Raw genomic sequence first — 16891 nt, 5'->3', positions numbered from 1 at the left:
ACACCTCTCCGGTCAATAACCAATAGCGGAACCTGGATGCTCATATTGGTTCCCACATATTCTACGAAGATCTTTATCGGTCAGACCGCATAACAACATACGTTGTTCCCTTTGTCATCGGTATGTTACTTGCCCGAGATTCGATCGTCGGTATCTCGATACCTAGTTCAATCTCGTTACCGGCAAGTCTCTTTACTCGTTCCGTAATACATCATCCCGCAACTAACTCATTAGTCACAATGCTTGCAAGGCTTATAGTGATGTGTATTACTGAGTGGGCCCAGAGATACCTCTCCGACAATCGGAGTGACAAATCCTAATCTCAAAATACGCCAACCCAACAAGTACCTTTGGAGACACCTGTAGAGCACCTTTATAATCACCCAGTTACGTTGTGACGTTTGGTAGCACACGAAGTGTTCCTCCGGTAAACGGGAGTTGCATAATCTCATAGTCATAGGAACATGTATAAGTCATGAAGAAAGCAATAGCAACATACTAAATGATCGAGTGCTAAGCTAACGGAATGGGTCAAGTCAATCACATCATTCTCCTAATGATGTGATCCCATTAATCAAATGACAACTCATGTCTATGGCTAGGAAACATAACCATCTTTGATCAATGAGCTAGTCAAGTAGAGGCATACTAGTGACACTCTGTTTGTCTATGTATTCACACATGTATCAAGTTTCCAGTTAATACAATTCTAGCATGAATAATAAACATTTATCATGATATAAGGAAATAAATAATAACTTTATTATTGCCTCTAGGGCATATTTCCTTCAGGTATGGGGTCTCAAGCTGTGCATCATGGATCGATGGGTAACAAGAGACAGGGGACACGATGTTTTACCCAGGTTCGGGCCCTCTCAATCGAGGTAATACCCTACTTCCTGCTTGATTGATCTTGATGAATATAGGGTTACAAGAGTTGACCTACCTCGAGATCATATGTTGTGGTCTAAGACCTAAGGGTATGATGAGTAATGTCATAATAATCTAACGACTAGCCTGGCCTCAGCTTATATAATGTACCAGAGGCCTATGATAACAAGAGTCCTAGTCGAATACGCCAGTGGAGAGGAGTCCTTTTCTTGATCACCAAGTCTTGTGAAATCTTCCTCGTGTATACATCGGATGTCCGAACTGGCCCATGAGTAAACGGCCATGGGGGTCCTCGGCCCAATCTAACTAATCGGGAGACGACGTGGTGAGTACCCCCTAGTCCAGGACACCGTCACCAGTGACGATGGTGATCATGACGGTGCTTTGGAGATGGAGATCAAAGGCACAAGATGATGATGGCCATATCATATCACTTATATTGATTGCATGTGATGTTTATCCTTTATGCATCTTATTTTGCTTCGACGGTAGCATTATAAGATGATCTCTCACTAAATTTCAAGGTACAAGTGTTCTCCCTGAGTATGCACCGTTGCGAAAGTTCGTCGTGCCGAGACACCAGGTGATGATCGGGTGTGATAAGCTCTATGTTCACATACAGCGGGTGCAAGCCAGTTTTGCACACGCATAATACTCGGGTTAAACCTGACGAGGCTAGCATATGCACATATGGCCTCGGAACACTGAGACCGAAAGGTCGAGCGTGAATCATATAGTAGATATGATCAACATAGTGATATTTACCATTGAAAACTACTGCATCTCACGTGATGATCGGACATGGTTTAGTTGATATGGATCACGTGATCACTTAGATGATTAGAGGGATGTATATCTAAGTGGGAGTTCTTTAGTAATATGATTAATTGAACTTTAATTTATCATAAACTTAGTACCTGATAGTACTTTGCATGTCTATGTTGTTGTAGATAGATGGCCCATGCTGTTGTTCCGTTGAATTTTAATGCGTTCCTAGAGAAAGCTAAGTTGAAAGATGATGGTAGCAACTACACGGACTGGGTCCATAACTTGAGGATTATCCTCATTGCTGCACAGAAGAATTACGTCCTGAAAGCACCGCTAGGTGCCAAATCTGCTGCAGGAGCAACGCCAGATGTTATGAACGCTTGGCAGAGCAAAGCTCATGACTACTCAATAGTTCAGTGTGCCATTCTTTACGGCTTAGAACCGGGACATCAACGACGTTTTGAACGTCATGGAGCATATGAGATGTTCAAGGAGTTGAAGTTAATATTTCAAGAAAATGCCCGAATTGAGAGATATGAAGTCTCCAATAAGTTCTACAGCTGCAAGATGGAGGAGAATAGTTCTATCAGTGAGCATATACTCAAAATATCTGGGTATAACAATCACTTGATTCAACTGGGAGTTAATCTTCCTGATGATAGTGTCATTGACAGAATTCTTCAATCACTGCCACCAAGCTACAAGAGCTTCGTGATGAACTATAACATGCAAGGGATGGATAAGACAATTCCCGAGCTCTTCGCAATGCTAAAGGCCGCGGAGGTAGAAATCAAGAAGGAGCATCAAGTGTTGATGGTAAACAAGACCACCAATTTCAAGAAAAAGGGCAAAGGGAAGAAGGGGAACTTTAAGAAGAACGGCAAGCAAGTTGCTGCTCAAGTGAAGAAGCCCAAGTCTGGACCTAAGCCTGAGACTGAGTGCTTCTACTTCAAAGGGACTGGTCACTGGAAGCGGAACTACCCCAAGTATTTGGCGGATAAGAAGGATGGTAAGGTGAACAAAGGTATATGTGATATACATGTTATTGATGTGTACCTTACTAATGCTCGCAGTAGCACCTGGGTATTTGATACTGGTTCTATTGCTAATATTTGCAACTCGAAACAGGGACTACGGATTAAGCGAAGATTGGCTAAGGACGAGGTGACGATGCGTGTGGGAAATGGTTCCAAAGTCGATGTAATCGCGGTTGGCACGCTACCTCTACATCTACCTTCGGGATTAGTTTTAGACCTGAATAATTGTTATTTGGTGACAGCGTTAAGCATGAACATTATATCTGGATCTTGTTTGATGCGAGACGGTTATTCATTTAAATCAGAGAATAATGGTTGTTATATTTATATGAGTAATATCTTTTATGGTCATGCACCCTTGAAGAGTGGTCTATTTTTGTTGAATCTCGATAGTAGTGACACACATATTCATAATATTGAAGCCAAAAGATGCAGAGTTGATAATGATAGTGCAACTTATTTGTGGCATTGCCGTTTGGGTCATATTGGTGTAAAGCGCATGAAGAAAATCCATTCTGATGGACTTTTGGAATCACTTGATTATGAATCTCTTGGTACTTGCGAACCATGCCTCATGGGCAAGATGACTAAAACTCCGTTCTCCGGAACAATGGAGCGAGCAACAGATTTGTTGGAAATCATACATACCGATGTATGTGGTCCAATGAATGTTGAGGCTCGCGGCGGGTATCGTTATTTTGTCACCTTCACAGATGATTTGAGCAGATATGGGTATATCTACTTGATGAAACATAAGTCTGAAACATTTGAAAAGTTCAAAGAATTTCAGAGTGAAGTGGAAAATCATCGTAACAAGAAAATAAAGTTTCTATGATCTGACCGTGGAGGAGAATATTTGAGTTACGAGTTTGGTCTTCATTTGAAACAATACGGAATAGTTTTGCAACTCACGCCACCCAGAACACCACAGCGTAATGGTGTGTCCGAACGTCGTAATCATACTTTACTAGATATGGTACGATCTATGATGTCTCTTACTGATTTACCACTATCGTTTTGGGGTTATGCTTTAGAGACGACTGCATTCGCGTTAAATAGGGCACCATCTAAATCCGTTGAGACGACACCTTATGAACTGTGGTTTGGCAAGAAACCAAAGTTGTCGTTGATTAAAGTTTGGGGCTACGATGCTTATGTGAAAAAGCTTCAACCTGATAACCTCGAACCCAAATCGGAGAAATGTGTCTTCATAGGATACCCAAAGGAGACTGTTGGGAACACCTTCTATCACAGATCCGTAGGCAAGACATTCGTTGCTAAGAATGGATCCTTTCTAGAGAAGGAGTTTCTCTCGAAAGAAGTGAGTGGGAGGAAAGTAGAACTGATGAGGTAACTGTACCTGCTCCCTTATTGGAAAGTAGTTCATCACAGAAATCTGTTCCTGTGACTCCTACACCAATTAGTGAGGAAGCTAATGATGATGATCATGTAACTTCAGATCAAGTTACTACTGAACCTCGTAGGTCAACCAGAGTAAGATCCGCACCAGAGTGGTACGGTAATCCTGTTCTGGAAGTCATGTTACTTGACCATGACGAACCTACGAACTATGAGGAAGCGATGATGAGCCCAGATTCCGCGAAATGGCTTGAGGCCATGAAATCTGAGATGGGATCCATGTATGAGAACAAAGTGTGGACTTTGGTTGACTTGCCCGATGATCGGCAAGCCATCGAGAATAAATGGATCTTCAAGAAGAAGACTGACGCTGACGGTAATGTTACTGTCTACAAAGCTCGACTTGTTGTGAAAGGTTTTCAACAAGTTCAAGGAGTTGACTACGATGAGACCTTCTCGCCCATAGCGATGCTTAAATCCGTCTGAATCATGTTAGCAATTGCTGCATTTTATGATTATGAAATTTGGCAAATGGATGTAAAGACTGTATTCCTGAATAGATTTCTGGAAGAAGAGTTGTATATGATGCAACCTGAAGGTTTTATCGATCCAAAGGATGCTAACAAAGTGTGCAAGCTCCAGCGATCCATTTATGGACTGGTGCAAGCATCTCCGAGTTGGAATAAACGTTTTGATAGTGTGATCAAAGCATATGGTTTTATACAGACTTTTGGAGAAGCCTGTATTTACAAGAAAGTGAGTGGGAGCTCTGTAGAATTTCTAATATTATATGTGGATGACATATTGTTGATTGGAAATGATATAGAATTTCTGGATAGCATAAAGGATACTTGAACAAGAGTCTTTCAATGAAAGACCTCGGTGAAGCTGCTTATATATTGGGCATCAAGATCTATAAAGATAGATCAAGATGCTTAATTGGACTTTCACAAAGCACATACCTTGATAAAGTTTTGAAAAAGTTCAAAATGGATCAAGCAAAGAAAGGGTTCTTGCCTGTGTTACAAGGTGTGAAGTTGATTCATACTCAATGTCCGACCACTACAGAAGATAGAGAGAAAATGAAAGGTGTTCCCTATGCTTCACCCATAGGCTCTATCATGTATGCAATGCTGTGTACCAGACCTGATGTGTGCCTTGCTATCAGTTTAGCAGGGAGGTACCAAAGTAATCCAGGAGTGGATCACTGGACAGCGGTCAAGAACATCCTGAAATACCTGACAAGGACTAAGGATATGTTTCTCGTTTATGGAGGTGACAAAGAGCTCGTCGTAAATGGTTACGTCGATGCAAGCTTTGACACTGATCCGTATGACTCTATGTCACAAACCGGATACGTGTTTATATTGAACGGTGGAGCTGTCAATTGGTGCAGTTCTAAACAAAGCGTCGTGGCGGGATCTACGTGTGAAACGGAGTACATAGTTGCTTCGGAAGCAGCAAATGAAGGAGTCTAGATGAAGGAGTTCATATCCGATCTAGGTGTCATACCTAGTGCATCGGGTCCAATGAAAATCTTTTGTGACAATACTGGTGCAATTGCCTTGGCAAAGGAACCCAGATTTCACAAGAGAACCAAGCACATCAAGAGACGCTTCAATTCCATCCGCGATCAAGTCAAGGAGGGAGACATATAGATTTGCAAGATACATACAGATCTGAATGTTGCAGACCCGTTGACTAAGCCTCTCTCACGAGCAAAATATGATCAGCACCAAGACTCCATGGGTGTTAGAATCATTACTGTGTAATCTAGATTATTGACTCTAGTGCAAGTGGGAGACTGAAGGAAATATGCCCTAGAGGCAATAATAAAGTTGTTATTTATATTTTCTTATATCATGATAAATGCTTATTATTCATCCTAGAATTGTATTAACCGGAAACTTAGTACATGTGTGAATACATAGACAAACAGAGTGTCACTAGTATGCCTCTACTTGACTAGCTCGTTGAATCAAAGATGGTTAAGTTTCCTAGCCATAGACATGAGTTGTCATTTGATTAACGGGATCACATCATTAGAGAATGATGTGATTGACTTGACCCATTCCGTTAGCTTAGCACTTGATCGTTTAGTATGTTGCCATTGCTTTCTTCATGACTTATACATGTTCCTATGACTATGAGATTATGCAACTCCCGAATACCGGAGGAACACTTTGTGTGCTACCAAATCTCACAACGTAACTCGGTGATTATAAAGGTGCTCTACAGGTGTCTCGGATGGTACTTGTTGAGTTGGCATAGATCGAGATTAGGATTTGTCACTCCGATTGTCAGAGAGGTATCTCTGGGCCCTCTCGGTAATGCACATCACTATAAGCCTCGCAAGCAATGTGAATAATGAGTTAGTTGCGGGATGATGCATTACGGAACGAGTAAAGAGACTTGCCAGTAAAGAGATTGAACTAGGTATTGAGATACCGATGATCGAATCTCAGGCAAGTAACATAACGATGACAAAGGGAATAACGTATGTTGTTATGCAGTTTGACCTATAAAGATCTTCGTAGAATATGTGGGAGCCAATATGAACATCCAGGTTCTGCTATTGGTTATTGACCGGAGACGTGTCTCGGTCATGTCTACATAGTTCTCGAACCCGTAGGGTCCGCATGCTTAACGTTTGGTGACAATCAGTATTATGAGTTTATGTGTTTTGATGTACCGAAGATAGTTCGGAGTCCCGGATGTGATCACGGACATGACGACGAGTCTCGAAATGGTCGAGACATAACGATTGATATATTGGATGACTATATTCGGACACCAGATGAGTTCCGGGGGTCACCGGATAATTATCGGAGTGCCGGGGGGTTATCGGAACCCCCGGGGGAACTAATGGGCCAACATGGGCCTTGTGAGAGAGAGAGGAGGGGCCATAGGGCTGGCCGCCCCCCCTTGGGAGTCCGAATTGGACAAGGAGGGGGGCGGCGCCCCCTCTTTCCCTCCCTCTCTCCCTCTCCTTCCTCCCCCCTTCCTCCTCCTAGTTGGACTAGGAAAGGGGGAGTCCTACTCCTACTAGGAGCAGGACTCCTCCCCTCCTTGGCACGCCCCAAGGGCCGGCCGGCCTCCCCCCTTGCTCCTTTATATACGGGGGCAGGGGCACCCTAGAACACACAAGTTGATCATTGATCTCTTAGCCGTGTGCGGTGCCCCCCTCCACCATAATCCACCTCGGTCATATCATTGCAGTGCGTAGAAGAAGCCCTGCACCGGTAGCTTCATCATCACCGTCATCACGCCGTCGTACTAACGAAGCTCTCCCTCGACACTCTGCTGGATCGTGAGTTCGTGGGACGTCACCGAGCCGAACGTGTGCAGATCGCGGAGGTGTCGTACTTTCGGTACTAGGATCGGTTGATCGTGAAGACATACGACTACATCAACCACGTTGTCATAACGCTTCCGCTTACGGTCTACGAGGGTACGTGGACAACACTCTCCCCTCTCGTTGCTATGCATCGCCTTGATCTTGCATGCGCGTAGGATTTTTTTTGAAATTACTACGTTCCCCAACAGGTTTTGCCTTTGGGCATCTAGTTTTTCTACTTTCTTTTTGGTTTCTTCTTTGATCCATAGATCACCACTGAAAGATCGTGGATGTCGCCTAGAAGGGGGGTGAATAGGCGCTTTAAAATAATTATGGTTTAGGCTTGAACAAATGCGGAATAAACCTAGCGGTTAATTTGACAAGCACAAAACCTACAACAACTAGGCTCACCTATGTGCACCAACAACTTTTGCTAAGCAAGATAAACAACTAAGTGATAGCAAGGTATATGACAAGAAACAATATGGCTATCACAAAGTAAAGTGCATAAGTAAACGGTTTGGGTAAGAGATAACCGAGGCACGCGGAAACGACGATGTATCCCGAAGTTCACACCCTTGCGGATGCTAATCTCCGTTTGGAGCAGTGTGGAGGCACAATGCTCCCCAAGAAGCCACTAGGGCCACGTAATCTCCTCACGCCCTCGCACAATGCAAGATGCCGTGATTCCACTAAGGGACCCTTGAGGGCGGTCACCGAACCCGTACAAATGGCAACCCTTGGGGGCGGTCACCGAACTCGTACACTTTGGCAACCCTTGGGGGTGGTCACCGGTACCCGTCAAATTGCTCGGGGCGATCTCCACAACCTAATTGGAGACCCCGACGCTTGCCCGGAGCTTTACACCACAATGATTGAGCTACGAACACCACCAACCGTCTAGGGCGCCCAAGAAGCACCCAAGAGGAACAAGCTCAAGGGCACCAAGCACCCAAGAGTAATAAGCTTCTCAACTTGTAACTTCCACGTATCACCGTGGAGAACTCAAACCGATGCACCAAATGCAATGGCAAGGGCACACGGAGTGCCCAAGTCCTTCTCTCTCAAATCCCACCAAAGCAACTAATGCTAGGGAGGAAAAAGAGAGGAAGAACAAGAAGGAGAACACCAAGAACTCCAAGATCTAGATCCAAGGGGTTCCCCTCACATAGAGGAGAAAGTGATTGGTGGAAATGTGGATCTAGATCTCCTCTCTCTTTTCCCTCAAAAACTAGCAAGAATCCATGGAGGGATTGAGAGTTAGCAAGCTTGAAGAAGGTCAACAATGGGGGAAGAACACGAGCTCAAGAGATAAGGTAGAATGGGGAAGAAGACCCCCTTATATAGTGGGGGGAACAATCCAACCGTTACCCCCAAAACAGCCCCGCAGAGGGCGGTACTACCGCAGGAGGCAGCGGTACTACCGCTGATCACAGCGGTACTACCGCTCCCCCGGGCGGTACTACCGTGGAGTCTGGAGGGCAGGAGAGAGACAGACCCGAGCGGTACTGCCGCGGTGGTTGGGCAGTACTACCGCTCGTGAGCGGTACTGCCGCTGCGAAGTACCGCACTATCCGACACGAAAAATGACCCCTCGAGTCGACGTGGTAGGGGCCTGGTACCGTAGCGGTACTACTGCTGAGGACCCACCAGCGGTACTACCGCTGCGGAGCGGTATTGCCGCTTATGACCCCTAAGCGGTACTACCGCTGGGTACCGCGGTACTACCGCTGGGACCATCCTAAAGCCACTTCCACGAAAACAAGTATACTCCACGGGAAACCAAAACTGCCATAACTTCTGCATATGAGCTCCGAATTGAGCAAACTCAAGCTTGTTGGATACAAGACGACGAGTAGCATCAAAATAGAGGAGTGAAACCTCCAACCGAGAAGAACCGGCATAACCTTCCAACATCGAAAACATCATAGAAGATGCAAGTGAACTCCGCTTTCGATGAATTCGAGCTTGTCATCAAGATGACCATAAGCTCCAAAACTCACAAAGAGAAAAAACAAACAAGAACCAAGAAAGATGATGCAAGGATGCAATGGTTTGAGCTCTCTACGAATTATATGATCAAGCTACTCATCGAGAGCCCCCCTTGATAGTACGGCAATCGATCCTATAACACGGTCTCCCAACTACCATCATGAGACCGGTAAAATAGAAAACCTATCAAGGGCAAACCTTTGCCTTGCACATGGTCCACTTGAGCTAGATGATGACGATCTTGACTCCCTCAAGTTGGACCACCTTTCTCTGTTGCGTTGGCTCGATGAAGACTAGTTGATTGCTCCCCCATACTCCACTATGGGTGAGCCACTCTTCCGCACATCTTCACAAGTCCATTGTCACCACAATGGACGGCAAGCTTCAAGCATTTGATCTCTTCATGATGCTTCACTTGAACTTGCACACCGCAACATCTTCACAAGTCCATTGTCACCACAATGGACGGCAAGCTTCAAGCATTTGATCTCTTCATGATGCTTCACTTGAACTTGCACACCGCAACCTAACCCCACAAAGAACTCTCACGAAGATCATGGGTTAGTACACGAAGCGTAATTGACAATGCTTACCACACCACGGGATCGCTTGATCCCTCTCGGTACATCTTCTACGCTTTGTGAGTTGATCAAGTTGATTCACTCTTGACTTAGTCTTGATCAACCTTGAATCTTTTCAACTCTCTTCATTTGGATGATGTCTTGAAGATATACATGAATGATCACACAATCTTCTTCTCCAAGACATGCTTGCAATAAGCTCAACTCTCACATGACCAATCTTTGGATAATTCCTTAATAACACCTTGGTCACCACATAAACTCCTTGAAACCAACACATGAACTTCAAGAAATGCCTATGGACAAATCCTTCAAATATAACTCAAGGCAACCATTAGTCCATAGAGATTGTCATCAATTACCAAAACCAAACATGGGGGCACCGCATGTTCTTTCAACCACCTTGTCACATTCTGCCGCTGCTCTCTGCTAATGATCAATGAAGGTCAGCTATTGCTGGACCTTCCAAAAAAAGGGAAAGTAGAATAGGAAGAATTGCACAAATTTCAGCCAGTTAGTGAGCTTCTACCAACCCATCATATTTCCTGATCTACTAGCGCAACTGCTTATGCGAGGCAAACATATGAGAACGGACACTCAAACAGTGCACAGGAAAAAGGGTATTGTCATAAATTCCACAAATTGACAGCAGCTAAAGGCTTAGGATCAGAGATTTATAGCTCATGAAAATCAAGATCTATATATCTTACTACCTGTCCCGACACCGCCATTGACGATAATGACATGCCCATTAGAATATGTGAGTTTTTAAGTACAACTGTCAAGCAATCAAAGCACCCATGGAAAGTGTAATTAACTACTCAAAATGAAAATAAGCATCACTCATAAGATCCTCCTAATATACCCCTAGTTGACATAACATCATTGCGTTGCCAAATAAACTTACTTGTCGATTTGTCTGCTCGATGGTTTGTTAGTGCTTGTGGAACATCTCCTTTGCTACCATTCCCTCAATTACAGTTTGATTGACATGACGATAATGGTGTGTGTATTTTTTGCTCAATCAAAGTCTGTGCAAACCATTTTACAAAAACTATTATGCAACAGAGAGTTGAATCAATAGAAAATTCATAAAATAAGCGAAGGAGAAATTTGGGAAAGTTCAAAGATGTAACTCAATGGAATTACTCTAGGTGAACATCAAAAGAGGCATTACTAATACACATGGCGCATTCAACACGTCATTTTGACAAATCGTGGTGGGCATCAATAATGATGCTTCAAAAGAAAATCACTAATGCATCTAATTAGAGTCTCACCAACGCATTAGACAGCGAGATAGAAAAATGATAAGAGATGACGAGAGTTGTGAACCTCGTGAATATAATTATGCAAACTCAGCATCACGCCATTGACCAATGATAAATTTTCTCTAGATCCTTGTTGTATTAAAATCAAGGGCTTTATATTAAATGAAAATCGAGAACAAACAAATAATACCAAAAGTGCTTTCTATAATGTAAATTTTGATATCCAACAACTATTCTCCCGGATAGTTGAGGACATAAGCACCCATTTCAATAATTCATGACTAGGAGTCTAGGACAACTCTACTAATGAACCTCTGAGACACAGTTCAGTAACAATATTCGAGTGAATATAGGACGAAGAAACTTACATGAAATCCAATTGTTTGCTAACTACGTCCATCAAATCATAGATCTTCCATCCTTGTAAATCAATGAGTTAGCTTCCACAGGATTACCAATTGAACTTCAATCATCATAGTGGAACATGATTGTGTGCACGAATTAATGGATGAAGTCATTGCCACTGTTTCCAAATATGAGATACATGTGCTTATTTCCTAACTATTTCTGATCTAATAGACAAGGGTAAAATAATGCCACCATCAGTAATACTACTAACTAACAAGATGCATCGACACATTAATTTGTTCATCATCAGTTGATATTTCGATGTAAAAGAGAACGGGGAAGAAAATAGGGATCCAAGTGTTGCGGAAAGGGAAAGAGTGGGCGAACCTGGCGTGCTGAAGATCTGGTCGATGGTGGCCCCATCGGGATTGGGGGTAGGGGGGATCAGCACCCTTGCCCTTGTCCGGTCGCCAGACTCCATAGGCTACCTCCTCGCAGCCGCCACGGCCACCCAGAGCCTCCTGCGTTGACGCCGCCCTAATAAATCAATGGATTGAGGGCGTGAGGTGAGGGAATCTGGGAGGTCGCTAGGCCAGGACGGGGCGAGTCGTACCTTGTGGAAGACGACGAGCTTGATCAAAGAGGAGGCCACGGTTCCGAGAAAGCGGAGGAAGAGGAGCATGGGCGGTCGTCGCCGCCACAAATTTGCCGAGCCGTTAGTTAGCCACAACTAAGAAGGTGGGTGTTCCGTTTATACTGTGGTGAGGATACTCGTGCCCCGTCGCTCTCTCCTTCACCGTCCACAAGAGGAGCGGAAAGGGAAGAGGCAAGGGGTAGCTAGTGGCCACGGTCATGGAGGAGGGAGATGCAGAGACGAGCAGAATGGGACGGGTTGGCTTCGTGGGTAAGGAACTTTTACTCGGTGGAGGCGTTATCTCAGGGCGGTAGGTGTGAACACGTTTTTCTCTCCCCATCGCATTTTCCTATCCCATTCGCTTTGTTACTTTCTTACTTCGGCATAGTAAAAAAAGATGACGTGGCTATAGGTAGCGGCCGCGTCTTGTATGACTCTTATTGGGTGTAATGTTTCTAAGAGAAAACATTTGAACTTTAGGTAAGAGAACGAAAATACAAGCTTTGTATATTTGAGTGAAAACATACTCGTAGTTTCTAGATCTATCAAAGGCAGCCACGGTATCTTATCCGAAAATCATATTCTTACCTACGGCTTCTACAAAATATTTACGTACTAGGTTGATTCGGCCTGGTAAGTACCCCTTGATTCTTGTTAACCGTCTTAATAAACCACTACCTTCGTCCCAATTTACTAGCTCTCCTCCTATTTTATGTCATATTTTAACCATGAATCAACTAATAAAAATATACTTTCTCTGTAAATAAATATAAGAGTGTTTAGATCACTACTTTAGTGATCTAAAAGCTCCTATATTTCTTTACGAAAGGAGTAGTATATATAGTAAAATAATAGCATTGAAAACAATATTTAAATACGAATTCAACAATATAAATTTTAATAATATGCATTAATATTTTGTTATTTAAATATGTGATCAAAATTGGATCCAAAATATGATGGCACTAATAAACCAGTGCGTAACTTTTTTGTTTTTGTAGAACTTGTAGTGCGTGGGAATAGCATCGCTCGTGTCGTGTCTTATCCACCAGAAGCGCGGGAGCTGCTCTCCCCGGCCATCGGGTCACCCCCTCTTCATCTGAGCCCCGGCAATGTCCGCCCCCAGCGTGACCCCCATCCCCATCACCACCATCTACGAGCTGAAGCAGCACCACTCGCAGCTCGTCCGCCTCGGCCTCGCCTCCCACCCCGCCCACGCGCGCCGCCTCCTCGCCTTCCTCGCGCGCGACCCGGCCGGCCTCCCCTACGCCGCGCGCCTCCTGGCGCACCACCCGGACCCGCACCCGGCGCTCTTCAACCCGCTCTTCGCCTCCCTCCCGCCGCGCCACGCCGCGGCGCTCCTCTCCCTCATGCTCTCCCTGCCCCTGCGCCCCGACCACTTCACCCTGCCCCGCATCCTCCCCGCCGCGCCGCTCCCGCTCGCCGTCCAGCTCCACGCGCTCCTCCTCAAGCTCAACTTCCACTCCCACGCGCACTCCTTCAACGCGCTCCTCGCCGCCTACCACGCCAACGGGCGCGCGGACCTCGCCTTCCGCCTCTTCGTCGGCGGCGGCTCGTCGGCGGTCCTCGACGTCGTGTCGTGGACCACCATGGTGGGCGGGCTGTGCAGGCTGGGCCACGTGGACGACGCGCGGGAGCTGTTCGACGGAATGCCCGAGAGAAACCTTATTTCCTGGAACGCGATGATCTCCGGGTATGTCAAGGCTGGGCGGTTCTTGGACGCGCTGGAGGTGTTCGACCAAATGCGGGTGACGGGGCTAGAGGGGAATGGGTTTGTCGCGGCGAGCGCGGTGGTGGCGTGCACCGGTGCTGGCGCGCTGGCCCGTGGGAGGGAGGTGCACCGGTGGGTGGAGCAGAGCGGGATACAGATGGATGAGAAGCTAGCTACAGCGGTGGTCGACATGTACTGCAAGTGTGGGTCTGTCGAGGAGGCATGGCGCGTATTCCAGGGGCTGCCGACGAAGGGGCTCACGTCGTGGAACTGTATGATCGGTGGGTTGGCGGTGCACGGGAGGTGCAAGGAAGCCATTGAGCTGTTCCACCAGATGGAGAGGGAAGATGTGGCGCCCGATGATGTCACGCTGGTGAACGTCCTCACTGCCTGCGCCCACACCGGCAATGTCAGCGGCGGTCGCCACTACTTCGACTACATCGTGCAGAGATACGGTATTGAGCCCAAGATGGAGCATTATGGCTGTATGGTCGACCTGTTCGGGAGGGCAGGGCTGCTGGACGAAGCCAAGAAGGTGATCGACGACATGCCAATGGAGCCTGACATTGGTGTCCTCGGAGCACTCTTCGGAGCATGCAAGATCCACAGGGACCTCGATCTAGGCGAGGCGATCGGATGGCGTGTCATCGAGCTGGATCCCCAGAACAGCGGGCGGTACGTGCTGCTGGCCAACCTTCTGGCCAGCGCCGGCCGATGGGGAGACGTGGCCAGGGTCCGGCAGCTGATGGACGAGCGCAACGTGAGCAAGGAGGCGGGGCGGTCCGTGATCGAAATCGACAGCGAGGTCTGCGAGTTCCAGTGCGGGACCCTGCGCCATCCCGAGGAGAAGGAGATATTCGCCATGGCGAAGGACATGATGAGGAAGATCGGGCTGGAGGGCTACGCGCCGGACACCAGCGACGTGCTGCACGACGTCGCGGAGGAAGCGAAGGAGGCGTCGCTGCTGTATCACAGCGAGAAGCTGGCCATCGCGTTCGGGCTGCTGCGCACCAGGCCAGGTGACACGATGCGCGTCACGAAGAACCTGCGGGTTTGCGGAGACTGCCATGAGGCGACCAAATTGATATCTCGCGTGTTTGAGCGGGAGATCGTGGTGAGGGACAGGAACCGGTTCCACCATTTCAGGGATGGGGCGTGTTCGTGTAATGATTATTGGTAAGTATACCCGAAACATATGCAGAAAATCGTCTTGGTGAAAGTAGATACCGCCTTATTCGGGAAAATAACCCCTAGCAATTTAGATAATCCAAATGCACATTGAGAAACAAAAAAGAAAAATCTTGACGTGAATAATGTAATTTTTGCTGTAGTCTTTATATATTTATAGAGCATTGTGTATTTTGAGTCTGGATCTAAATTTTTCAAAGGTCATGGACAGATGTCTTGGGAACATTCACATTTTTTCAGAATTTTTGAAACATTTGAAATTGCATTTTTAGACATGTGAGCATGGAAACGCCTTACCGCTGGGAGCAGCAGATATTCTCTCCCACCTTATTATAAGTGAGAGAATATCACATGGAAACCAAGTTTCAGATATTCTCTCCCACCTTATTATAAGTGAGAGAATATCAGATGGAAACCAAGTTTCAAAGAAAATTTCATAAAAACCATGTTTGAAAATTTTAAAAATCTGAAGAAAAAAAAGAGATGTGAAGAGCTTGCCATGCGAAATTCCAAGTTCAAACACATTACCATTTACGAGCTATAAAAAACAAATTCAGCAATTATTAAGTGATGTTTACTATTTGACACTATTCAATGCTGATTTTGTTTGTAAATGGTAATGTTTTTGAACTTGGGAATTTCACATGCTAATAAAACATCATCTTAAGATTCCATTTTTTTAGATTTTCCCAAAACTTACAGTTTTCATGTGGTTTTCATCGGTTTTCACCGAACTTGGTTTCTAAGTGATATTTTGTCATTGGAAGTTATGTTCACTGACAAATCATGTCAAAGAGCGCATGTCAGAACACCTTCTAATGGCGTGTGACTTACTCGATTGGCGCCTATGACTATGTTGCACTGAAGAAACATAGATTTATTTTCAAGGTTGGCTCTCGCTAAATTAAAATACATGCAAAGATCACCCCCCCTCCTCCTCCAACCTACCGTCGTTGGTGGCCATCTCCCCCCCCCCCCCCCCCCCCCCCCCCCCCCGCCCAAAAAAACAGAACCGATGTTGGCCACTCCAACCATGTCAGGCACCATATTACTGTCCTTCCTTCCCGTCACCGCATGGCGTTTTACGATCTCCAATTCAACCAAAGCTAGATTTTGAAGCGATGATTTGGAAGAACTTTGGAGTTCCAGTCAATTTTCTTGATGGTCATAATCTTCATGAATTTCTCTTGGTGGCTGAAGTCTCGAGGTCAAGGATCCATTTGAATGTTGAATCAGTTGCGCTTATTCTTTAATCTTGATTTGGCGAAATGCAGCCAGGTTCAAACTTTCTCATGTTCAATATTGGTCATTCAAATTCATTGTTTCATCTAGAGATGTGGGTTTCCTATTATAATGGCGGTAATATTGCTAATGAAAAAATCAATCTGCAATTCTGGCTTAGGGGCAAAGGAGGCATGAATTCTCCCAAGGAGTTTGGATTATATTGCAAAGAACAAGATGAATTGGACCATGGTCACTCGTTCAAAAGACCAAGGTAAATCTTTTGCAAATGTTGTTAGATCTCCTCATTTTTTTATGACCGAGTTCGTCCGAAGAATCCTCTTCCAAGCAAGCACCAAAATTTAGTTTTCCAAGGCCTTGAATTTTCAGGGGGGGGGGGGGGGGTGCAACAGAAGAGACCTTCAGGGATCATTCATGGGTGGGATCTCAGGAATTTCAAAAGTCTAAGAAGCAGGCTATAACTTCTTATGGGTCGAGCCCAAGGCCTCGCAATGGGCAAACATTTTGTGTT

The 16891-nt window shown here is 45.5% G+C and overlaps 1 protein-coding gene and 1 long non-coding RNA gene across 2 annotated transcripts; one reads left to right on the top strand and one right to left on the bottom strand.

Annotated features, from left to right (window-relative positions):
- Window positions 1-10170: 10170 nt before the first annotated feature.
- LOC123171066 (uncharacterized) lies at window positions 10171-12409 on the bottom strand. Its single transcript, XR_006485266.1, has 3 exons — window positions 12198-12409; window positions 11605-12121; window positions 10171-10996 (listed from the first exon to the last, which is right to left on the bottom strand). It is a non-coding gene; the product is annotated as an uncharacterized lncRNA (long non-coding RNA).
- Window positions 12410-13280: 871 nt separating this feature from the next.
- Window positions 13281-15269, top strand: LOC123169104 (pentatricopeptide repeat-containing protein At5g06540). Its single transcript, XM_044586949.1, has one exon. It carries the CDS (start codon window positions 13331-13333, stop codon window positions 15128-15130), a length of 1800 nt encoding a protein of 599 aa, XP_044442884.1. The 5' UTR covers window positions 13281-13330; the 3' UTR covers window positions 15131-15269.
- Window positions 15270-16891: the final 1622 nt, after the last annotated feature.

This window comes from Triticum aestivum, chromosome 7D, assembly GCF_018294505.1.
Source record: "Triticum aestivum cultivar Chinese Spring chromosome 7D, IWGSC CS RefSeq v2.1, whole genome shotgun sequence".
Classification (NCBI taxonomy): Eukaryota; Viridiplantae; Streptophyta; class Magnoliopsida; order Poales; family Poaceae; genus Triticum; species Triticum aestivum.
Note: the sequence above shows the minus strand (reverse complement) of the source record. Positions and strands in the feature narration are given on the sequence as shown.

What these genes read in the sequence shown, in the direction of transcription:
- LOC123169104 (XM_044586949.1), top strand. Translation starts at nt 13,331, where the DNA reads ATGTCCGCCCCCAGCGTGACCCCCATCCCCATCACCACCATCTACGAG.